Source organism: Mytilus galloprovincialis, chromosome 2, assembly GCF_965363235.1.
Source record: "Mytilus galloprovincialis chromosome 2, xbMytGall1.hap1.1, whole genome shotgun sequence".
Taxonomy (NCBI): domain Eukaryota; kingdom Metazoa; phylum Mollusca; class Bivalvia; order Mytilida; family Mytilidae; genus Mytilus; species Mytilus galloprovincialis.
In genome coordinates, this window is record NC_134839.1 from 94,142,629 (window position 1) to 94,165,209 (window position 22,581).

Genomic DNA, 22,581 nt, shown 5'->3' on the forward strand with positions numbered 1-22,581 from the left:
AAGTTCCAAATTGATTAAGATGAAATTTTGACTGCTTTTTTTCTTATTTTTTTCAGTCATAAAAGCTGGGACTTATTATACGTCTCAGATAAAAGTGATGTGAATTTTCTATATAGCCCGTGATTCGGTATTAGAAGTATATGCCTCAACAAGGATTTCAGTGAGACTCACTACAAATCCTTGGCCTTAAGAACTTAAATATAGTTTTCAGAAAGTCGAGATAGAATAAGATGCGACCTTTCGTGCACCTCAAATTCTTAACGTCATGTCTATTTACACAAAAAATATATGTTTCTTGTAATCTGGTAATTAGCATTTTATTGTTAATGTGACAATGTTGTAAATTGACATGTTTTTGTGTTTTATACGTGTGACTATAACGTACATCTTTCAGGTAAGGTCTTGCCAAATTTTGTATTTCCAAGAAAAAAAAGGTATTTGTTACAAGCTGAATAGATATGATTAGTTACAAGGTGTGGTAATTTGATTGTCCATTACTGTTGTAGTTTGGTAAAAAAAAAAAAAGGACAATTAACCTGAAGTGGTTCATTATGGTAAAAGTTTTTCGAAGAAGACAATATCTTAAAATAAAACAAAAATAGAGAATTTTTACTTTATTTTTTTCACGACAAATCATTGGTTTTCTTGTAGTTCTTATCGTGACAATTTAATTTTGAACCTTCTATGTCAATTTATCACTTTTCGTTCAAAATAAAATCACAAGAATTAAAACATGTCCACCTTCTTTCTTATTTCAATCTGCGAACATGTCCGTTTCGCATATTTCTTATCTTGATTGAGGCGAAGTAACGTAGTTCGACTGTATTTCTGAGAAATTTGAATTGAGAAATATTAAAAATGATGTATGTAGCATTTATGTGCAGTTTAGAGATATAACCGACTAAAAATTTGTGACGTAAATCAATTATATATATATATTATATATGTTGTGTACAAGATGTAAGTTTGTACAAATTACAATTTGTACAGGGTTTTTGTACAAGTTATAAGTTTTTTGACACATAACTTCTTGCACTAGGTGATAAAAGTTTATCTTCTAAAATGTATCCGTGTAATGTCTTAAATTCAAATTTATATACTTCAACCTAATATTTAATGCTATTTGTTTTGTCCTCAAACTGGAAATGAGAAAACCTGAATGGTTTAAATTCTAATTTTATTTTTCTCCTTATACCAAAATCATATCCATAAAAAAGGTTGTTTTTTTTTGTGTTCTTTAATGTTTCTGTATCAATGCTCAGTATTAGACTGTATGATGTAGTTGTGGAAATATGACAGAAATATGCGGCGAAACAAAAGACCTAGATTCTTCATATCTCGTAAGCAGATACCTTATGTTACGAAATTTCCGTCTGTCAAATGTCAGTTGTCCTTGATCTAATTTTCATGGTTCATCAACTGCTTAAAAAAAATCTTTTTGTTAGTGGGAATTTCTCACCTATTGCGAGTTATTGAGAATAGCGCGCGGGTTTAAATGTTTTAACAAGCGCCAAGATTCACTCTAACTTGAGACAGTGGTGCAACATAACAACATATTATAAAGATACACTATATAATATCAACTTTTAATCAAAGTACTGAAGTACTGAACATCGGATGACCGCATGTTCTTGTAGATGGTCAAAAGCACCTGTCACAGAAAAAGATCACATCTCTATACATATACTCTATATATAATGTTCGTCCATTTGTACATCATTCTATTCTACTATTCTAATAATAGTGCAGTGCAAATGCATGGTGATACTCTTATGTAAAAAACGATTTTTCTTAAAGATAGGATATGAGAAGCCATCCATATTTTCCCGCAAAAACAATTATGGAGTTATCGGTCCTTGCCGGGAGTGTCGCAAAACGTTCTTGAGATAGTCTTCCGCAAGCTTTAACACAATTTTTCAGTACGTGTGCATAGATATTATCAATGATGTTTTACTTTTATATATATATATATATCTAACGACAAAACTTTTTTCATATTATCAATTTGTGTTTTAAAATGAATATTTATAGGAATATCCATTAAAAAAAATTAATTTAGAACAAGCGATAAGGAATGCTATTTTGCACTATATAATGTCCGCGGATCTATAATTTTTATAGATCGGTTGAAAACCCAAAACTAATTTGAATAATGGAAATTTAGGCGATAGGAATACATAAGAATGACCTCAAAGTCATCTCGATGTAAAAATAGCGTAGATCGACCAAACAGACATTTAAAGCAAAAGAAGCAAACATACACTGAACGAATGAGTTTCAACAATGGTACAATATAAATGTATATCTGACAGGTTTCATCTGACCTTGACCTCATTTTCCTGGTTATTGGTCAATGTAAAGATTTTGTGTGTTTGTCTATTTTTAATACATCTTAGTAATATATGAACTATATTTAGTAAATGGGATGAATGGAATTGTATGGTGTTTATATGCATCTAGTCTGTATAATCTGACCTTGACCAAAATGAAGGTTCATTGGTCGATGTTAAGTGTTTGTGTTTTGGTATGTTTGTTTTCAAATACTAATAACAATTAGTCAATTATATTTGGTGTATGGAATACATGCAAGGTGGCATAGTTAGACGTGTCTGTCTAGCAGGTATCATTTGACTTTGACCTCATTTTCATAGCTCATTGATCTATCTTCAGTTTTGAAGTTTTGGTCTGTTTTTCAATTACCATAAGCAATAGGTCAACTATGATTGGTTTATGGAATAATTGTAGGGTGTACGTACATGTCTAATTTTTATCTGGCAATGGCCCTATTGTAATGCGTCTATAATAAACATGTTAAGTTTATGTGCTGCACATGCCTGAAGTAAATCCTTTATCTTTAAGACTTTCAACAAGAAATGAATAGTCAGTATCATGATCAGAAAATATTAACTCGGTGATCATATAAAACAAATCTATAATTAGCATTCAACAAATTTCTATAAACGCACGGGTTAATCAGTAATTTTCACCCGGATACAAGTTGAACCAATTTTAAATGTCCTCGAAAGTCCTCAAAATCTGAAATACTATCACATTAAGTAATATTCACCTAGCTTAAACTAACTTTTGATTTTTCCATTTTAGGTACAATTCATATTCATGGAAATCCAAGTATTTATTTTGCTGATTTTTTCTGGGATAACTTTTGCTACTGCTGATCTTTCTAAAGAAAAATGTCCTCCCGGATGTGTGTGTAGAAAAAGAGATGTGAAATGTTACGCATTAACAGACTTTCCTGTCAATTTTCCTCCGCTCACAACTTATATTTTCATGGACGAAATGAACATACAAACCATTCCACCAAACTCATTTCTTGGACTTGAATTTTTAAATACAATTGAATTCCAGCGAAGTAACTTTGGGTCAATTTCTACTTGTGCTTTTAAATCGATACAATCACTGGAGAAGTTAATATTTTTTAAAAGTGTAATTGGTCATCTTGATAAGTTTGCAATTTTCAACAACACGGGTCTTTCAACTATTGAAATATTAGAGTCTAAAATAACAAAAGTTAGTCCTTTTGCCATAGCAACGCTTGACAACATTGCATCATTCAGCGTTGAAGATACCACAATTTATGACTTGAACACAATGTCAATCGTGAACGTATCAGGAAAAGAATTGAGTATAGTTGGCAGTGTTTTCAAAACCGTTCACTATATGCCATTTGTTTTTGGTAGATTTTCTCAAGTTAAAATACTGAATAATACGTTTGAATTGTTACCTTGTGGAACTATTGACAATTTACTAGTGGCAGCTGTCGATAACAACCCTCTTATTACAGGAAACGCAATAATGTGTGATTGTGGTATTAGCTATATACATAAAATTCGGGATGAAAAACAGAAAGAACTTTTGAATAATATGTATTGCCTCGAAGGTGGTGTAATCAATTCTCAAAGAATTGTAAGCGAAGCATTAAGTAGTTCACTGCCTTGTGACCAGAAAAATAAAGCGACTCTAACCAAGTGTAGGACACAAGAGGTTAGGAAAATGCCAACGCTGGTATGTCCATCATACAGTCACGGAGGAGTATACAAATCTACAGAAAACAAGAACGGTAACTCTGCCAGTAGTTTATCAAGCTGTGTTACTGTCTTGATATTGACAATTTTTGTTTTACTTTAGCAAATTTACCTAATCATCTGTAAGACATTTTTAATTGTTTTTATATAAATGTAAACAGATTAAAAAAAAAATTGAATGTCGAACTCGTTTTAATTAGTAACTTTGAGGAAAATAACAATCTAATATTTCAAATTTCAATTCTATTTCGGTGTTCTTAATAACAAAATTAATGATGATACAAGCACAAACCAACGAAGCAAATATTCTGTTATATTGGAGTAGCAAATCGGTATTTTTCATTCCCTCTGTACCAAATGCTCTTCACACACTTTACTGTAGAAAAAATATTAATAGATATAAAAAGATGTGGTGTCAGTGCCAATTAGACAACTCTCCATCCAAGTCGTGGTTTGTAAAAGTAAACCATTATAGGTCAGTTCTGTCTTCAACACTGAGCCTTGGCCAACACCGAACAGCTTGAGCTATTAAGGGTCCGAAAAATGACTAGTTTTAAACCATTCAAACGGGAAAACCAACGGTCTTATCTGTATAAAAAAAAAATGTTGAATTTTCGTTTGTTGTTTAATCCTAAACCAGTAGTGTTCTCATTTGGATTATTTCACTTTGGACATGTCGTGGCCTTACATGCAGTTCTTTGTGGTATGAGATTTCTTCCTGTAGAGGGTCGTATACGGTGAAATATAGCTGCTTACATCCACGTTTTGTTGTCTGTGGTGGGTAGTTGTGTCATTAGAAATTACACCACATCTCCTCATTCTTATAGTCTTAAAGATTTCCTCGTTGATGACATTAGCTGTGTATGTGCGATGTGGTGCTTCCATTGAAATCCCTAATTAGTGTTCACTTACCATGGATTCTTTTGATTGAATTGTCACAATTTTCTGTAAGACAATGCTTTAACAAATACATATACATTTATTAAATAGATAAAACTTTAGCATTTTCACGGGAACTAAAATTTGAATAAAAGCCTACATGAATCAGGTTTGTTTTCGTTGCGACAGGGGCATGCTACCAATGGTGTAACCGGATTCATAAAGCATTTTTCCCCGATTGATTCAAGGTTATTTTTAAAATAAAGAGATGTGTTATGATAAACTGGAATCCGCTTATATAACTCTACACGTAAACAAAGTGTAGTAGTCAGTCGAGAACCAGCTTAGTGATATGATTGACAGTGAGGCAATTATCCAACAGAGTTCAAATGATGTTAATTTGTGAAATATTTCAAACGAGAAAACAAACAAACTGATGCACTGTTAAATAATAAACGAAAAAAACAAGTATAACAGAGAGCAACGATCGACAACCACGGATTGGTGGGTTTAACATGTCTGCGAGAGCCCTAGTCGCCGAACTAACTTTGGACAGTGATATAACAAAAAAACTTCAGAACAAAATTTAAAAAGCAGTTGGCATTTGTTTTAGGTGAACAATCAGATCTGCTCGAAGCACAAAACACAACTATTATAATAATAAAAGACACACAAACTTTCGACCTTTGAGTACTCGAAGATACTGAGAGCTATACCTCAAATCTAATGAATAAGTCATGTTCCCTCAGACATCACACATCAAACAATACTCATTAATAATGCACCGTCTCGTACAACCTTATTGCTTCTCCTTTTTCGTGTCTGCATTATAACTATGGCATTCCGTTTTTGTTCTTTTGATAGATAAAGCTATTTGTTTGTGTATCGACTTCTGACTTACTATGGTACATTAACTTTATTTATTTTAAATCTTGTCTCGAAAAAGCTTATTTCAAACGGTCTTTTCCGACGAGACTCGGCATGATTTATATATAGATCCAAAGTCACAACGTCACAATCTTTATTGTAATACGTTGTAAGTACTCCATGGTTACTAGCAAGATCTAACAATGCAGGAATCATCAAGATGTCAGACTGTCTTGTGGTAAGTACAGCTCTTTCCGCTAAACAACTTATTTAAATAAGTAACGCCAAATCTTACCAAAACAGTTTTGAGATTGTATATCGTCAAACATTGTGGAAAGACAACCTCGCAAAAATATAAAATAGTCAAAATCCAGCATTCATCAACTGACCAATATGTGACTCGTTCTTGCTATAAATTTTTGTCGACTGGAACAAACGTAAGACAGCTGAGTGATAGAAAAGTCAGCCAAACTCAGTAATTCCCAGCCCTTCTTCTTTGAATCAGTTAAAAAAAACTGATATCCGAAGTTGGTACATTTAGACATTTATATCATGTAAATATGTAAATGTAAATGTATTTTTATGTTATTTTCTTCGCCCAAATTTCGCTGTCCAAAACATTGCCGTTTATTTCCTTATCCAAGCTAATTATCATTCTGTTGTTGGCTCCTTTGTGCAGGTCTTCTATTGGGTGCTTTAGGGTTAAGACCTACATAAGACCGTAAAACTGATTTAAACCAACATATTTTGTGTTTGTGCCAAGCCAGGCTATTTTGACCGTGTGCTTAGTTCGGCAATCTAATTAAAAACCGATCTCTCATCACTCTATTAATATTTTTTCAAGGAAAAAGTCCCATATTTAGTTTTGTTTCTTTATCCATTTACTCCATTTGTTAAACCACTAAGATTAAATATCAAACATCTTGTCTATAGTTGAGGGACTTTTTACAATCATAGATGTTTTGTTTTATTGCTGTATGTCTTCTGAAAAACAGAAGTACCACAATTCACCCACAGGGGCTTGTTTAGTGGGTCAGACGAGGTTTTACTGTCAATGGCGATCGCTATCCTATATAAAAAAACTGGGTCAGACGAGGTTTTACTGTCAATGGCGATCGCTATCCTAATATAAAAAACTGGTTTTTATATAGGTTAGCGATCGCCATTGACAGTAAAACCTCGTCTGACCCACTAAACAAGCCCCTGTCAGATTCACCTAAATAAAACAAGATAAATCTACACTCAAACCAACAACTCTAAACAAAATCCTTTAAGTGTATTATTTAGTTTTTAAATTTCCACTGGGTTTCAACAACTTTCTGGTTTTGACCACGTTAATGAAACAAAATTAAGGAAATTTTATCCTACCTCTGTACTAAGAAAAATTATCGCTTGGTTTAAGCAATGCCAAAACTTTAGCCTTCCATTAGATTGAAATTTAAGGAGCCTTGACCAGCTGGACTGGGTTGCACAATCGTCTATTAAGTTAATAGACTATTAACTCCTAATAGACTATTAAATATCTAATTGACTATTAGTTAATAGAGTGAGTTAATAGCATTGCACGAATCACTATTAAGGCTTCTATTAACTAATAGACTTTTAAGTGACTATTAAGGTTTAATAGTCAATTAAGTCCTTCATCATTCCCAGTATTCATTGTAACGTCATGAAGCACGCGAATTTTCGTGAATTTCTGCATTTTCACGACGCCGTCACAATTTCCCGGATTTTTTCACGACGTCATTTAAAATATGGACGCTGAAAAGAAGAAAAGACGCTCAAACTGGGATTCATCAGAAATTTCATTGCTTAGACAGTTAGTTGAGAAAAATCTATTTACTATAAGGAGCAAATTTTCCAACAGTTTAACAAATAAATCAAAAGTTGAGGTTTGGAGAGGAATAACGGTACAGATAAATGCACTGGGGTTACATGGTAGGACGGTGGCAGAAGTGAAAGTCAAATGGCAAAACATGCAGTCAAATGCCAAAAAGACGTATCAAGATGTTAAGAAACACACCCATCAAACCGGCGGAGGACCACCAGCAACACCTATCAACCAGGAAAGTCAAAAAATCATCGAAATGATGAAAGACACTTCAAGTTTTGTCGGTTTGACAGGAGAAGAAAGTCCCGTGGGCGAAGGTACTTTGATATTTTATCTGTGAATAATATTTAAAAGATTGATATTTCAATTTCAAGCTTATAGTTTATTCCACATTATCCTTTTGAATACGGTCAACTTCATCTTAAAATATGTATAGCCGTAGACATTTAACATTTCACGTAGTAAATTTGTCAAAAATATTAGCAGTAAAACGGCTTTTTAATCACAAGATCTTTTTGAAAAATACTTTGAACTTAATCAAGAGTTAGAAATTATATATTATAATGTGACGGTACCCAAATTGCACCTTGACTTTTTGTGAATGTCGCATGGTGGCGTTTTCGTACATTTTTCTTTTCCAGCGAAAGCTTCATCTGTTGCTACAAACTATGAACATTAAGTGTATATTTGAATATATCCATCTATTTTCTAAGACGTGTATAATGTTAAACAATCAAGTACAATGTATACAAATTGTTTAGTCTCAAAGAAAACTGTTAAGAAATTCTCAGCTGTTTATGATCAAAAAGTGAATACATCTTGTTTCATCCATTTCCTATGTTTGTGGTCAAATTGTGTTGATTTTCTTATACATGTATTGTCTTATATTTTGGGCAATAAATAGCTTGCCGGATATTGTGTTAAGATTGTATTCGTATGCTCTGTTCATACTGTTAATTCTAGTATAGTTGAATTATCGACATTTTACCCCTCATCTCCTTTATCATGTTTATATCTTAGCTATGGAAAAAACCCAATATTTTTTAATATCTTTCTTACAGTTGATCTGACAAAGAAAGCCAAATATATGCATAAAGAGATCAAGAACTTCCTCGCAAATTATAATTCTAGTTGTTCGAAACAACTCCCAAGAGCAAATGATGTCCATTTGATTCCGTTTTTGGAACCCTCTACCAATGATGATGATAAATTTTCCGAGTACCAAATCGATGAGCTTGCAAATTTTCTTTGTGCCAATTACCCCAGATTGCAGGATATTTCCTTACAAGACGTCTCTTCTCTTTTGCACAATACTGTGCAGTTTATCATCAATTACAGGCAAGAAGGTAATTTGTTAATTTCTTGCCAATAAGGGAGCTACCATTTCATTTTTAGGGGGGGGGGGGGGTAGGATGAAATTTGAAAAAAAGGCAGGAAAGATTTTACAACTTTTGAATTTTCCCAAGCTTGAAAATATATGAATAGGTCGAGAAAACTATCAGAAATAAATGATTAGTTCAATAAACTTATAAAGGTCCCGCAATGTCTCCTTCTATCATATCTGTTTTGTGTTTTTTTTTTTACATAGTCTTTTTTTTTTTTGCTGAAGAAAAAATTTCCTCAAAATAGGTCCTATAGAACGGTCATTCTGGCGTGACGCAATTTATTGAATGACGTCATTGTTTGGTATGTGACGTCACGAACGTCAAGTTTTCATATTTTTTGGCACACTAATGGAACTATAAAAAATACAATAATAAACAAAATATTTTTTAACAACAGCACGCAAATTGTAAGGTAACCTCGGTGCTTCGGATAAGTAATTGAACAGTTCTTTTAAGGCCTTTCAAACAAGAAAAAAAGTAGAACTGAAGATAACCCAGTGCTGAGGGGGAGGACAGGGGGGTACCCTTCTCCCTTCTCCTACCCCGTTCTCCTTTCTCCCATTAGAATAAAACATCTCCTTTTGAGATATTTTTTCTTGAAATATTAGAAAAAATTTTAAAAGGAGAGATATTTTATTTTTTCTCCTTTCTCCCAGCCTTCCTCTCCTGTCTCCTACCCCCTTTCTCCCTGTCTCCCTTACCCCTGTCCTCCCCCTCAGTGCTATGGATAAGAAAACAGTTCATATAATATAATACTCTTCTGTTGAAATATATGATAAAGCTTATAAAACATGGCAAAATCCGTATCACATGCCGTATCACCCTCGACCAATGTCATCCCTCGAGCCTTAAGGCCCTTGGGCTGATATTGGTGTCTCGGGATGATACGACATATGATACGGATTTTTCCATGTATTATTCTCTATATATTGTATGAAAAAGGTGGATAACAGAGCCCCACCGAATCCCTTGTTAATTCAGTACTGTAGTAGGCCCCTACCCCTCCCCTCCAATCCTAGGATTTGATACTAATAAAAAGAAATAGGACAAGGCATTTTCATCTACCTGTAAATGAAGATGGGGAACATACCATATTCAAAATATAATAATTTTGCGTTTTTTTTCTCTTATTCTGCGTCAACTATTTGAAATTAAGCACATTGTGTCGATGTACATTTGCAAACAGTAGAAATTTAAGATTGATTTAGTACTTGCAATTTATTTACAGTTGTGTATGATACAGCAGAAAAACTACCAATAAACACAGATGGAGAAGAGATCGACGAAGACCAAGCAAGCCTGCCACCAACTCCAGTTCAACCAATAATTAGGTATGCTTAATTTGAATTAAATAAGTTTATATAATTCTTATATGATTAACATATTAGGGAATATGTTTATCTGATTTAATCGAGATGGCTTCCGGTACAGAATTTTGATGTTATTTATTTTTCTATGGACGACTTGGATGACGTTGACCTAACTACTTTCATATAAGTATAGTATTGTTCTTATAAATGAACAATGTCGTCACACAAAAACTGCTGTAGAAGAAAGAATTTGTCCTTTGTGTCTTTTGAAAGTAGAAGATGAATTTAATTTCACAATAAAATGTACAAAACTAATATAGATTATATATTGTGAGAAGAATTGTTTTCCAAAATTAGTGAAATAGTTCCCTCTTTTCTAAATCATTTGTAAATATGACTAATGAAGGCTTCAAGCACTTATTAAATTTTGGTATATATATATGTGTGGTGAGATTGATTAGATTAAATGTATTGTAAAATTCATAAGCGACAGGTACAATTCTAGAAATGATGTATAGGGAACGGAATATCTTTGTGGTACCACCTCCTCTCAGAGGTTATATACATTTTATCGAATTATTAATGTAACAATATCTTCTTCTGATAATGGAGTGAATCTAAATACATGTTTATAAATGTGGTCATATGTACTAGTATATGTTTGAGTATAACCAATGTTAATTTTGTCTTATCCTGAACAATTTACACTTCTATGATAAAGGTTAACATGGTTAAAATTGTATATGATATGCCCACTTAGGGCCATAACTTGGTGCATGCAGAGATTGTATTCAGAAATTTTATTGTCAATAAAATGGGGTTAACCGATCGGAAGCTCATTTTGTATGAAACCCTGTCTTGTATACATTGTGTATATATAGTAACGTTTCATTCTATATGTTGTATATTTTAGCATCAGCATGTTAGAGTATAATTAATTCATTTAAATAAACGGAAAGTTGGTAGAAATCTCTGAAAAAGCACAACTGGTAGATTCAGACTTTGAGAGACATTTAGTAAATCTATATAATATGATACCTTTTGTTCGAAAAGTAAAATTCGTCACTTTTATTCGCAATTTAAAAAAAAGCTTTACAGAGCTGATGTACTATTTATAAGTAATTTGTATTTTATTTAGATTAAAATATATTTTTTATCAAAATTCAAGTGTACGCCCGGGCGTTTTGACGTAAACGTAGCTACGCGCCTGTTTGATTCCCACGTCTCTTCATGAATACATAGGTCCAAAGATTTAGAATCTCGTCGATTTAAATACTAGACTAATTATATAAAGGTCCAATATGTCGTATAATCACTCATAAAGCATGTCATTACTAAATATACATATCTAACGTCACAGTACCCAACTTGCACCGAGTACCAAAATTCAGTGATTCAGTATTGATATAGATATATAAATTGATGTACCTAATGTATTTAATAAAGATCGATATAGATACTGCCTAGAAATAAAAAAATAACGGAAACTTTTGTCTGGATCATAAATAAATGTAGATGAAAATTGTCCAAAATAGGTGCAATTTGGGTACGGTTCCGTTCAGTGTTACATTTACCCTCATGGTCACATATAGCCTGAACGTTTATACTGTGGTATCCTTTGCGGTTTACAAAGGACGGTTCATCTTGTGCAGGGGCCTGTATCCTCGCATGGGTGCCATCAATGCATCCTATAACTCCAGGAAATCCACCATTTTCATAATAACCATTTTTAATTTCTCGCTTTCTGTCTTCTGATGGCCATTTAATGAAATCGCCTGCTTTAGAGGCAAGAACTGTGGAAACTCTAGTGATGCATCGGCTGACAGTTGATTTATCTACCCCGACCGTGTCTCCAACCACTTGCATAAAACTTCCCGTTGCATAATATCTCAGGGCAATAAGTACCTGTTCGATGGGAATACATAGTTTCATGTACATACATCACATTATGATAAATGCATAACAAAATTATATATGCGATATTTTAGGAGTTTTTCAAATTATAAAACTGTCATTCCAAATAAATTTGCGTATATTAAAAATATTCCGAAATTTTAATAAAAATGTGGGTTTAGTGTGGACCAGAATAAGGGCCTTTAGGGACTTATCATTATTTATCTGGGAAGGGGCTGGTCAAAATACAGGGGGGATCAAGTTTTTTTTATGTATGTGGAAAAGGGGGGGGGGTCAAACTTTATATAAATTCAAAGTGGGGGGATCAATATTGTTTTGCACATGAAACTGAGTAGTTAAAATACCTTAACAGGTAAATAATGATAAGTCCCTTATTGGGACTCCGGGATCGGCTATTTTTAAAATCGGGATTTCGGGATCCGGGCATATCTTTTTCAAATTTTGGGACGTCGGGATTTTTTTTTAATTCGGGACCTCGGGATTTCGGTATCAGGACCCGTCATACCCCCTCATACTATGGAAGCGCGATGAAAAATGTTAACAACATTGTTCTCAATTGTAACAATTTATACACATGAATGTCATGATATTAACAGGGAAATTCCTAAAATTATTATGACGTCACACACTTATGATTTCTTGGTGTAAAACGGTTGTACACAGAAGGACAAAACTGTAATATTGAATGAAAATGGTTTGTTTAGAAAAGTGTCGGCGTAGTTGGTAGTACTGCTAGCCTATAGTATACAGTAGAAAACACGTTTGTATTTCGAATTTGTGAAAATCATACAAAACACAGGGTACATGGAGACTACACAGTGCGTTACACAATTGTGGAATGTCAAACTGAGCTACAGCCTACAGTAGAGGGTGACATTCTTCGGACAGTCTAGTATGGTATTTGTTTCTGATCTAAACTGTGAAAATACTGACATCATCTAAAAAAAAACCAGTGTAAGCCGAGTGTTAAATATTTGTTACACGGATTTCGATGATCAATGTGTGTGCATCATTTGTCAATTCGGAAATGTGTCTTTGTGATCAGTGGACTTAGAATAACAAAGCAATATACATTCAATCTATTCCTAAAATATGGATTATCACATACTTCTGTGATGCTGTGACCAGTAAACTTTATAGAAGTCATGGCAAATACATGGTAAGTCATTTTTTCTTACGTTATTTTTATTACTTTTACTGGGAATGAACTGAAAGTCGATTATTTAATTCCTATATAAAAAAAATGAAAGCATGCATTCAAAACTAATGTTTGTACCTGCATTTCAGAGCTTAGTGCCTTGCTTCTTTTTGTTGGGTGCTCTATATCAGCTCTTACAAGGTCCGTTATGAACTCTAAGCCAGCTCTCCCAAAACGATACCTTGCCCGAAGCTCACGGTCCGTCAAATCATTGATGGTGAGCATCCTTTCTCGGTATTTTTTCGGCTGATTTTGCGGTACATGGAATCCAAGCACTAGTAGGTCATCCATTTTAATTGTACTATTAAGAATTTAATAGCGCTCCTTCGTTCTATTAAATTTAATAGCGAGTTAATAGACTATTAACGTTAATTGACGTTTGTGCAACGCAATTAATAGACTATTAAATTTAAGTGTGCTTTTAATAGACTATTAACTTTAATAGACGTTTGTGCAACCCAGTCCTGGACATTGTTTGAGGGGGGCAAGGGGTTTAACTGTTATGCTGTTATGGGGCAATTTAATTCTTTGTTATCTGTTATTTTGAAAATATATTTGCTGTTAGCTGTTATTGTCTTATTCTTTGTTAGCTGTTATTGGGCTTTTAGTTTTTTTGTTATCTGTTATTGTGATAATGTATTTACTGTTAACTGTTATTGAAAATTGGAATGTTAGCATTTTTTTTTTACAGTCAATATTCGGTATAAATTGAAATCATTGGACATTGGGGTCTACCACTACTAATATGTTTGTCCCGTATTCAGAGAAGGATTCCATTAACATATACCCATCACAGAAGTGAAGTCCAGGACAATTCAAGTATATCTTATGATTATCCTTTGTAATAAATTCCATTTTTTTATGAATGTGTATTTAGAATTATCTTAATTTTTAGTATGAGAATAATGTTCCTTGTTTCCCCTACGAACATATTAAATTAAAACAATTCTTAATATGACAAAAAGGAAAACATATGGCCAGGAATATCTGACAAGGATCTCAATTAAGGACTAGGTCCTAACAACCACTTAACCTTTTATATAATATGGTACATAGACTCAGCTCTGTGATTCTTTTCAAAGCAGAACCAAATGCATTGTACAATGAAAGTTCCAACCATGTACTTGGGTCCGAAGCTGCACATAACTCATTACGTATATACAAACAAAGATTTATTTCGTTTCAAGCCATTGTTTCCCTACAAAACTATGTATTCTATTTACTAGTACACTTGGTACAATCAAAAACCTGATAAAAAATTTGTTCAAATAAGGCCTTTGAAAATAGTGGAATAAATTGCTTTTGGAGTGTCAAAATTCGTTCGAAGTACTTGATAAATTTCATGCTTATAATTGGTGCTTTTGATTTTTCTACCCTATATATCACTTTGCCTCATAGTCTTATTAAGAAAAATTCACACACCTCATTAGATGGTCATTTAGAAAAAGTCAGAATATTCAAACTCTTTTAGGTCAGTTTTTTTATTAGCAACAAAGGGAGCTTCAGTCAATATATATAAACAATACACCAACGTTTCATGAGAACTGCTGAATGCATGTTTGAGTTTTTTTTTGAAAACTAGAAAATACCACCTTTTTCTAATGAATAAAATCCCTTAACTCAATAACATAAAATCTAAAATTAATATAAATCGAAAGGGAATTTACAACAATAGATATAAACATTTCAGCAAAGTTTCATGAGAACTGCTGAAAACATTTTTGTGTTAATGTCTGAAAACTGGAAAAACCCCCCTTTTAATTAATAAAACCCGTTAACTCGGAAAACGTAAAATCTAAAATTTATAAAAATTGAAAGTGACCTCATGTTAATAGATATAAACAATTCACCAAAATTCCTTGCTTTGTGAAAGCATTTTTGAGATATTATCAGAAAACTGAAAAAAAAAACACCAATTTTATTGAATAAAAACCCATTATCCAGAAACTTAAAATCTACAATTTATAAAAAAAAAAAAAAAAAAAAAAGGGAGCTCACGTCAATAGATATAAACAATTTCCCAAAGTTTAATGCAAATTGGTTAAAGAGTTTTTGAGTTAATGTCCGACATGTTGACAACAGACGGACAACAGTATACCATAATACGTTCCGTTAACGAGCGTATAAACAAATATTATAATATATTGAGTAGTAATTTAAACACATTCTATATACATAAATTAATCCTAAAAACATAGTCATAGAAAATGGAATGCATTACAAAGGATCATATACGTAATAAGAAATACTGATTTGTCAAATAGATATAGGAAGATGTGGTGTGAGTGCCAATGAGACAACTCTCCATCCAAATAACAATTTAAAAAAGACCATATTATTTTAATATTTCATTTACTGTTATCTGTTTTTGTCCATTTTAATTCCTTGTTATCTGTTATGAGCCAAATCAATTTGCTGTTTTGCTGTTATTGGGACCCCCCTTGCCCCCCCTCTTGTTTGTACTGGGAACTTATGAATACATTTCATTATATACAAATTATGACTGCATTATACCAGTTCAGGATGTAAGCTTCAGCAAAGCTACATAAGCAATACAATACAATACAATATTTTCATTTTCCAAATTAAAGGGCCTATTAAGAGCATCACATTAATTACAACATGATAAACATTACAGAGTGATTAAAGAAACATAAAATAATAATTCAAATGCATGAGGAAAGAATCAGTGGTCAAGGGGAGATAATTTTGATATCTTTTAGAGTATTTACGTTAACTAATTTTCTGATTTTCTAAGTTGCAGGCCTTTATCGAGGTATGCACATAAAATAGATAAAAATCTGCTATCTTCATTAATCATGATCCATGAAAAAGATCTTTTCTGTTTGAATTATCTAAACTGGGGTATTTTTTGATATAATCAGTCACATCTCTTCTGAGGTTATTGTAAACATGTCTTATCCATATAATCTTACTACAAGAAAATTCAGTTCATACATTTACTTGTACTATTCTATAAGTAAGAGCAAGAACACATAATATAAGTTAAAATGGTCAGAAAATGTACTGAACATTTTAAGAAAAAAAATTTGCCTTATTTTAGGTTATTTTATGTCTGAAGTCTGTGATTATTAACAAAGACGTACCAATACACCATGTACATAGTGACTGACAATTTAACGTAAAAAAAAAACAATTGAAAAAGATAAATGAAAAGGTTTCGGGCGAAGGAGACTTTAATATTCTGTCAAAATAACTGAAAACGAATAGAATGTAATAAAAAAATTATCAAGTCAAATGTTAACATATATATAGCAATCTTTAGCATCTAAAGCATCTTCGTTGCATCTTTTCACAGATGTTACCAGTTTGAAAAAATAAAGATTTTCATCCATGTGATATGTACACGCTAGCATGTTTTATATACTGGTTCCTGGTTGGTTTTCTGTATATTGTGATTGGCATACCGTATGCCATCCTGAAGCTGTCAATTTACTGTCTACAAATAGGATTCAGTAACGAGGTTTGTCAGCTATTCAATAATTTTGAATTTGTCCCTATTATAAAAAATACAAAGAAATATAGTTGTAATTGTACGCACGTTAACTTTGAACAATTCACTATTTACTGCATCATGCAGTACCGTCCATACGAGCACTCAATTTCAAGTTTTAACCGATATATTGAAAATGTTCATCTGTTTGTACGATAATTAACTTAAATTCTGTACACCTACCCGTGTTCATTTCATCAACACATACATATACATGTCATCTGCTTTTAAAATTTAGAATTACAGGCAGTCTTTTATTCATGTATATTTTGTTTATTTTATGCAGTGCAGTGTATGGTGTCGACTAATATCCTTCATGTTGATTGAACTATCCATTAATTTGTCGCTAGAACTGGTGAAAGCAGGTAAATATATTGATGCATATAATTTCGTAATTTTTGTGACTACACCCTACCCTAACAAATCAGATTGCAGGGTTTTTACCGCATAAGGGAACTACCATTTAATTTGTATGGTGGGGTGGGGTGGGGCCTAGGATGAAAATTGAAAACTAGACAGGACAGAAGTTTTGAGTATACAAAAAAGGCAGGGTGAGCAATAAGGCAAAAAAATGCAGTATGTAAATTTATGTAAAAAAAAGAGCCAGAACAGAATCAAGTGAAAAATAAAAAGACAGGACAATATTTTTAATCCTAGCTCCCCCAACCCTCAAATTACAAAACCAAATGGTAGCTCCTTAATAAATATAGTGTTGAGCCTTAATTCTGCAGTTTACACTTTTTTGGTTAACCATCCAGGATAAAATGTAAGGTTATTTTTGGTATATCGAATATTAATTTTGACTGATTTCTCTACTTCAACCCTATTTCTCTTGTGGAAAGTTGTTCCAGTTGCCAATCAAGTGTGTCAGCATCATTTTAACTTTAACTGGGAACAGGTTTTAAATGTCAGAAAATCAGTAAATGAATTGATATATTAATAAATTGATTTCAGTATTAAGGGCATGTGAAGAAGGCCACAAGATAACTAAAGATCATACGTTTGAAGAAGAACAGAACAGACTAATGGAAAACAGCAAAATAAGTCAGACATCGTCAGAATGGAAACTGAAATATGAGTTGGAAGATAAAGAGTACGGCGATTTGAAAAAGCAGTTGAAGATCATTTTTACACGCCAACAAAAGAGACGACATGATATAATATCAAAATTCAAAAGAAAACGTAAGAAATCCTTTTCTAGGGCCATTGTTAAGCTATTTGGATCGTTTGGTGTCTGTCGTCCGTCCACATGCATTTTATATTTTAGTTTTCTCTTGACAGGCAAAATGCATGCGAAATCCATTTTTTTTAAAAGGATAACATTTTAACGACTACCAGAGGTATTTATCGATTTTAATCCATCAAGTTTTGCCAATTCTCGTTTGAATATTTGTTTTTTTAACTTCAGTATACAAATATTCTTTATTCCGTACTTATCTGGCGACAAATACGACGGTATCGTGGAGTGGTTTTTATGATCCGCTATATGGCGGTAAAGCCACATATGAGGTTTTAATAAACATAGTTTACCCATAAAGACATTTTGTAGAAACTGCTAGTGTACACTGGACTTGGTGCGATGTGGTGGTGTTAAATCGTACAAAGTCTAACCGAATTATATTTTGCAAAGAATTCCTCTTAAACCAGTGCTACGGGCCATTTCAATTTTGCAGTGATGTTAGTGTTTTTTTTTGCTCCGTATTGAAGGTCTCGCTGTGACTTTGAGATGCAGTTTAGAAAAGCAATAAAAGCTGTTCCTTTTGTATTGTTTTTTTTGTGTTTTACTTTGCGTGTACTTTTTTAGGAATCATGGAAAGATACCTCTTATCCTCTTTTTTATTTTTTCAATTGGTAGAAATAATGCCAAAAAAAAAATAGATACTGTTGCAATAGTCAGAAATTATTTTGACAAAGTTAAATGACTACTAAATTATATAGATTTTGGGAGTGATCATTGTTGGCATAGCGCACAGATAAACATGAATGGCCGGGATCAGTTTTAAAAAGTCTCTAACTGTTTTGTCTGTCGAAAGATCTCCAGACAACAAACTTTCTTTACTGTTAGACTAAGATACTCACTTTTCGGTTGTAATCGCAAATATCATTTATGGAGTAAATTTTCAGCGGTTGAAGCATTAAAATTACAGAAGCCCCCCACACGAGTGTCAATCTTTATCAATATACAGACTAAGAGAACATTTTTGCATCAACTTCAATGATAGCTGTATTGTCTGCCGACAAGTTATGTAAAAAAATGGGAAACAAAGCATTTCCGAAAATAACTGTATATTATTTGCTGACCTTGAATTTGACATTAAACTCAATAAAGACTTTTCGCCCGAGGAGGCATTTTTCATTAAAGATAAGAATAGTTCACAATGGCGGATTCAGGGGGAGGGTTCCGGAGGTTGGAACCTCCAATGTTTTTGAACGATCAATGCATTTGAATGGCAATGACCTATGGTTATAGACACCCATTTTTTATCCTGGGTTGGGACATTTCAAACTGGCTGGATCCGCCCCTGTATCATATTTATAGCTCAAGATATTGGTTGGACAGATGGTAGGAAACACCAAATAATTACATTAGATGTATGTTTCATTATAATATTTTATTCTGATTGGCTAACTGCACATCACGTGTTATTCCGTAAGCAGTTGCATTGCTCAATACAACTTTTCATTCATGATAACACGTGCTCCAACAATAAAGTGCACAGGTGAATTAAATAATAAAATATATAGAATTCGTGTTTTCATGATCATAGCTAAAAAATGTAATTATAAGTATTGAATGCTTCTTTTTGTAACTTTATAGGGTTGTAAAAGCGTTGACCGTGCGTACATTTTTAAAATGTACTTCGGTCAACGCTTTTACACCCCAATAAATTTACAAAAAGAAGCATTCAATTCTTAATTAAAATACAAACTGTTGACCCAATTTAAGTTTTTCAACTGCTGAAACAATTACCTTTTAACGTAAAAATCAAAAGAGTTATTTGTCATCTCATGGATCTTTACAAATCAAATTTTGGTAAAACTCTGAACATATGTTTCAAAAGGCATGTAAATTTTGCGGTTACAGTTGGACATGTGGTTCAAAAGGTAGCATCCAAAAACCATTGTTAAAAATTCAATCGATCTAAGATCATCTAGCCTTTAATCTAATGACCTTATAAGAAGTGGGGTCCTTCTGACCCTATATGATATAATCAAACCTACTTTTGTAAATATATTTTAAATAGCCTTAAAGATTTTGTCTAGAAATAGAAATGCTGACGTCCTGACTATCGGGACGACATTCATCATATTGTTCGTCGAAACTCCGCTATTGGTTAGAGTCTATAGACTTCTCGCTGCATTGAAGACCCATTGGTGGCCTTCGGCGGTTATTTGCCCTTTGGTCGAGTTGTTCTCTTTGACATATTTCCCATATTCCATTCTCAATGTTATTGTTCAATTGTCATTAAAATGCCTTTTTGTTATCAATGTTTTGCAGGTGATAGTTTGAAAACTGAACTTGAAAACAAAACCAAACTGTTCTCTGGTGTTAAATGTAAAACAACAGCCTTGGCTCTGGACACAGAAAATATGATTTTACAGATACGTATTGGCCATGCCAAACTACAACGGCTAAAAGAAGAAAACACGAAACGTATGGAGCGATATGCTGAACTAGCAGAGAAAATACAATGGGATTATCGACAATCCAGTCTTGCAGATCAAGAAAGACCTTTCTTTGAATTTTCTAATGACACTTACGATTAAACTCAAAGTGTTTTCTTAGTGCTCATTTGCCTTCTTTCAAAAATCCTTTCTGATATGAAATTCAACTTTTAAAAAGCCCATGCTTTCAAGATGTCAATGCATTATATAGAGAGAGTGCCACGCTTTCTGCACGTCAAGAACCGTTGCAACAACTCTGAGGGGTCCGTACATTAAGGTGACCTGTTGCGAGCAAATTTATGTCCCTCCCTACATATCCAATATAACCTCCTTTTCTAGTGGCAGTCGAAATTCACCGACTTTACCCCAACGTCCTCAATATCAAACATAATATTGTATTCTTTGTTAATTTGTTCTCGAATATGCATGAAATATTTGCCACTGGACATTTAAACAATCAATTAATATAACACTTCTGTATAGAGATTGTTTTACTATCTTGTACTATAACTAGTCATGTATTTTTTCACCTGCCCAAGTCAGAAGTCTCTGGCATTTATTAGTTTTGTATGTTTTTTTTTTAATTTTAGGTCATTAATATGTTTTGAAGTTTTGTGTGACGTCCACTCCTTGAGTTTTCGTTGAACTAGAAGTGCATATTTTGTTTCAGGGCTGAAGCCCACCTCTGGTGCAGGATTTTCTCACGCTTTGTTGAAGACACATTGATGACTTTCGGCTGTTTTCTGCTCTTTGGTCGGTTTGTTGTCTATTTGACAGCCAGACATGAAGATTTTAACAGAAACTATATTCAAGTAAAAACGTATAGATTTTAATATACATGCTTTTATTATGCACATTTCTTGAATTGTGCAGCATAAAGTATAAGTCATGATAACCAAAAATAACCCTGATATGCATTAAAAAAACATTGAAAATGATGTCATTGTCAGCTGAATCCTATCTGGCAGATATGTATATCTTGCAAAAAAAAAAAAAAAAAAAAACAATTATAAATGACCGTCTATCATGATGTTACTCATAATATATTAATATGATGGCCAACGAGACAACTCTCCGGCCACTAGTGACAAGAGACAAAATCATGAGATAAATGTTAGCAACTTATAAGTTAGAAACTACGTTTTGTACAATAATTATCTATTTATTCTATGACTCCAGGGACTTTATGGATATAACAGAAGGGCTGAATCCATGACTTGACAGAAGTAACCATGACATTGACAATACGACGGATGCAGCAAGTGATGACTTATTCATTGTTAAGTCTGTATTCTATTTGCTGTGGTTTATTGATAATGATTCATGTTCCTTGTTTAGCTAGTTGCTTCTTGTTTATGTGTTCCTCATGATTCAATAAACTGTGACCTTTTATGAACTCCTCTTTTTAAGAAGTGTTCTTCGTGATTCTCAAAATTTTAAACCCTGTATTTGTAGCTCTCTTGTTTAGGTGTTCTCTAGTATTCTTTTATACCATGTATTTGCAGCTCTCTTGTTAAGGTGTTCTCTGATATTCTTTAAAACCCTGTATTTGTAGCTCTCTTGTTTATGTGTTCTCTGGTGTTATTTTATACCCTGTATTTTAAACTTATTTCTTAACATACTCCTGAAGTGTTGACAAAACTTGACATATAACGTGACCTTCATACATAGACATCCCTATAAGATTAAATCAGAGAATCTAGTAAAACCAAACATCATATCAATGAATTTGCTGCTCACAACAAGATTATTTAATTTCTATTTTTTATTAATATAACATAAATAATTTGGCCCTTGGGAGTCAAGTACTCAGCAAAGGAAAATTTAGCTCCAGGCCCTGTCGACGACACTTGGTATAGATGGACCAAAGCCCCATGGACATGGACACTTCGTCAACCAACCGAAACCAGATGAGTTCCTATAAGGGTATGAAGCGTTGCTCCATCTCATAGCAGGTGGCTACGATAAAGTGGG

At 33.1% G+C, this 22,581-nt stretch overlaps 2 protein-coding genes and 1 long non-coding RNA gene across 3 annotated transcripts; all 3 read left to right on the top strand.

The window, feature by feature from the left end:
- The first annotated feature begins 312 nt into the window (after positions 1-312).
- LOC143064923 (uncharacterized) lies at positions 313-4,229 on the top strand. The gene is made up of 2 exons (XR_012975353.1): positions 313-394; positions 3,103-4,229. It is a non-coding gene; the product is annotated as an uncharacterized LOC143064923 (long non-coding RNA).
- Positions 4,230-5,924: 1,695 nt separating this feature from the next.
- Positions 5,925-20,730, top strand: LOC143064927 (uncharacterized). The gene is made up of 5 exons (XM_076238143.1): positions 5,925-6,027; positions 16,747-16,911; positions 17,228-17,306; positions 17,896-18,123; positions 20,441-20,730. The coding sequence occupies exons 2-5, from the start codon at positions 16,789-16,791 to the stop codon at positions 20,707-20,709; spliced, it is 699 nt and encodes a 232-aa protein (XP_076094258.1). The 5' UTR covers positions 5,925-6,027; positions 16,747-16,788; the 3' UTR covers positions 20,710-20,730.
- Positions 7,249-11,253, top strand: LOC143062579 (uncharacterized). The gene is made up of 3 exons (XM_076234242.1): positions 7,249-7,937; positions 10,234-10,336; positions 11,229-11,253. The coding sequence occupies exons 1-3, from the start codon at positions 7,544-7,546 to the stop codon at positions 11,251-11,253; spliced, it is 522 nt and encodes a 173-aa protein (XP_076090357.1). The 5' UTR covers positions 7,249-7,543.
- Positions 20,731-22,581: the final 1,851 nt, after the last annotated feature.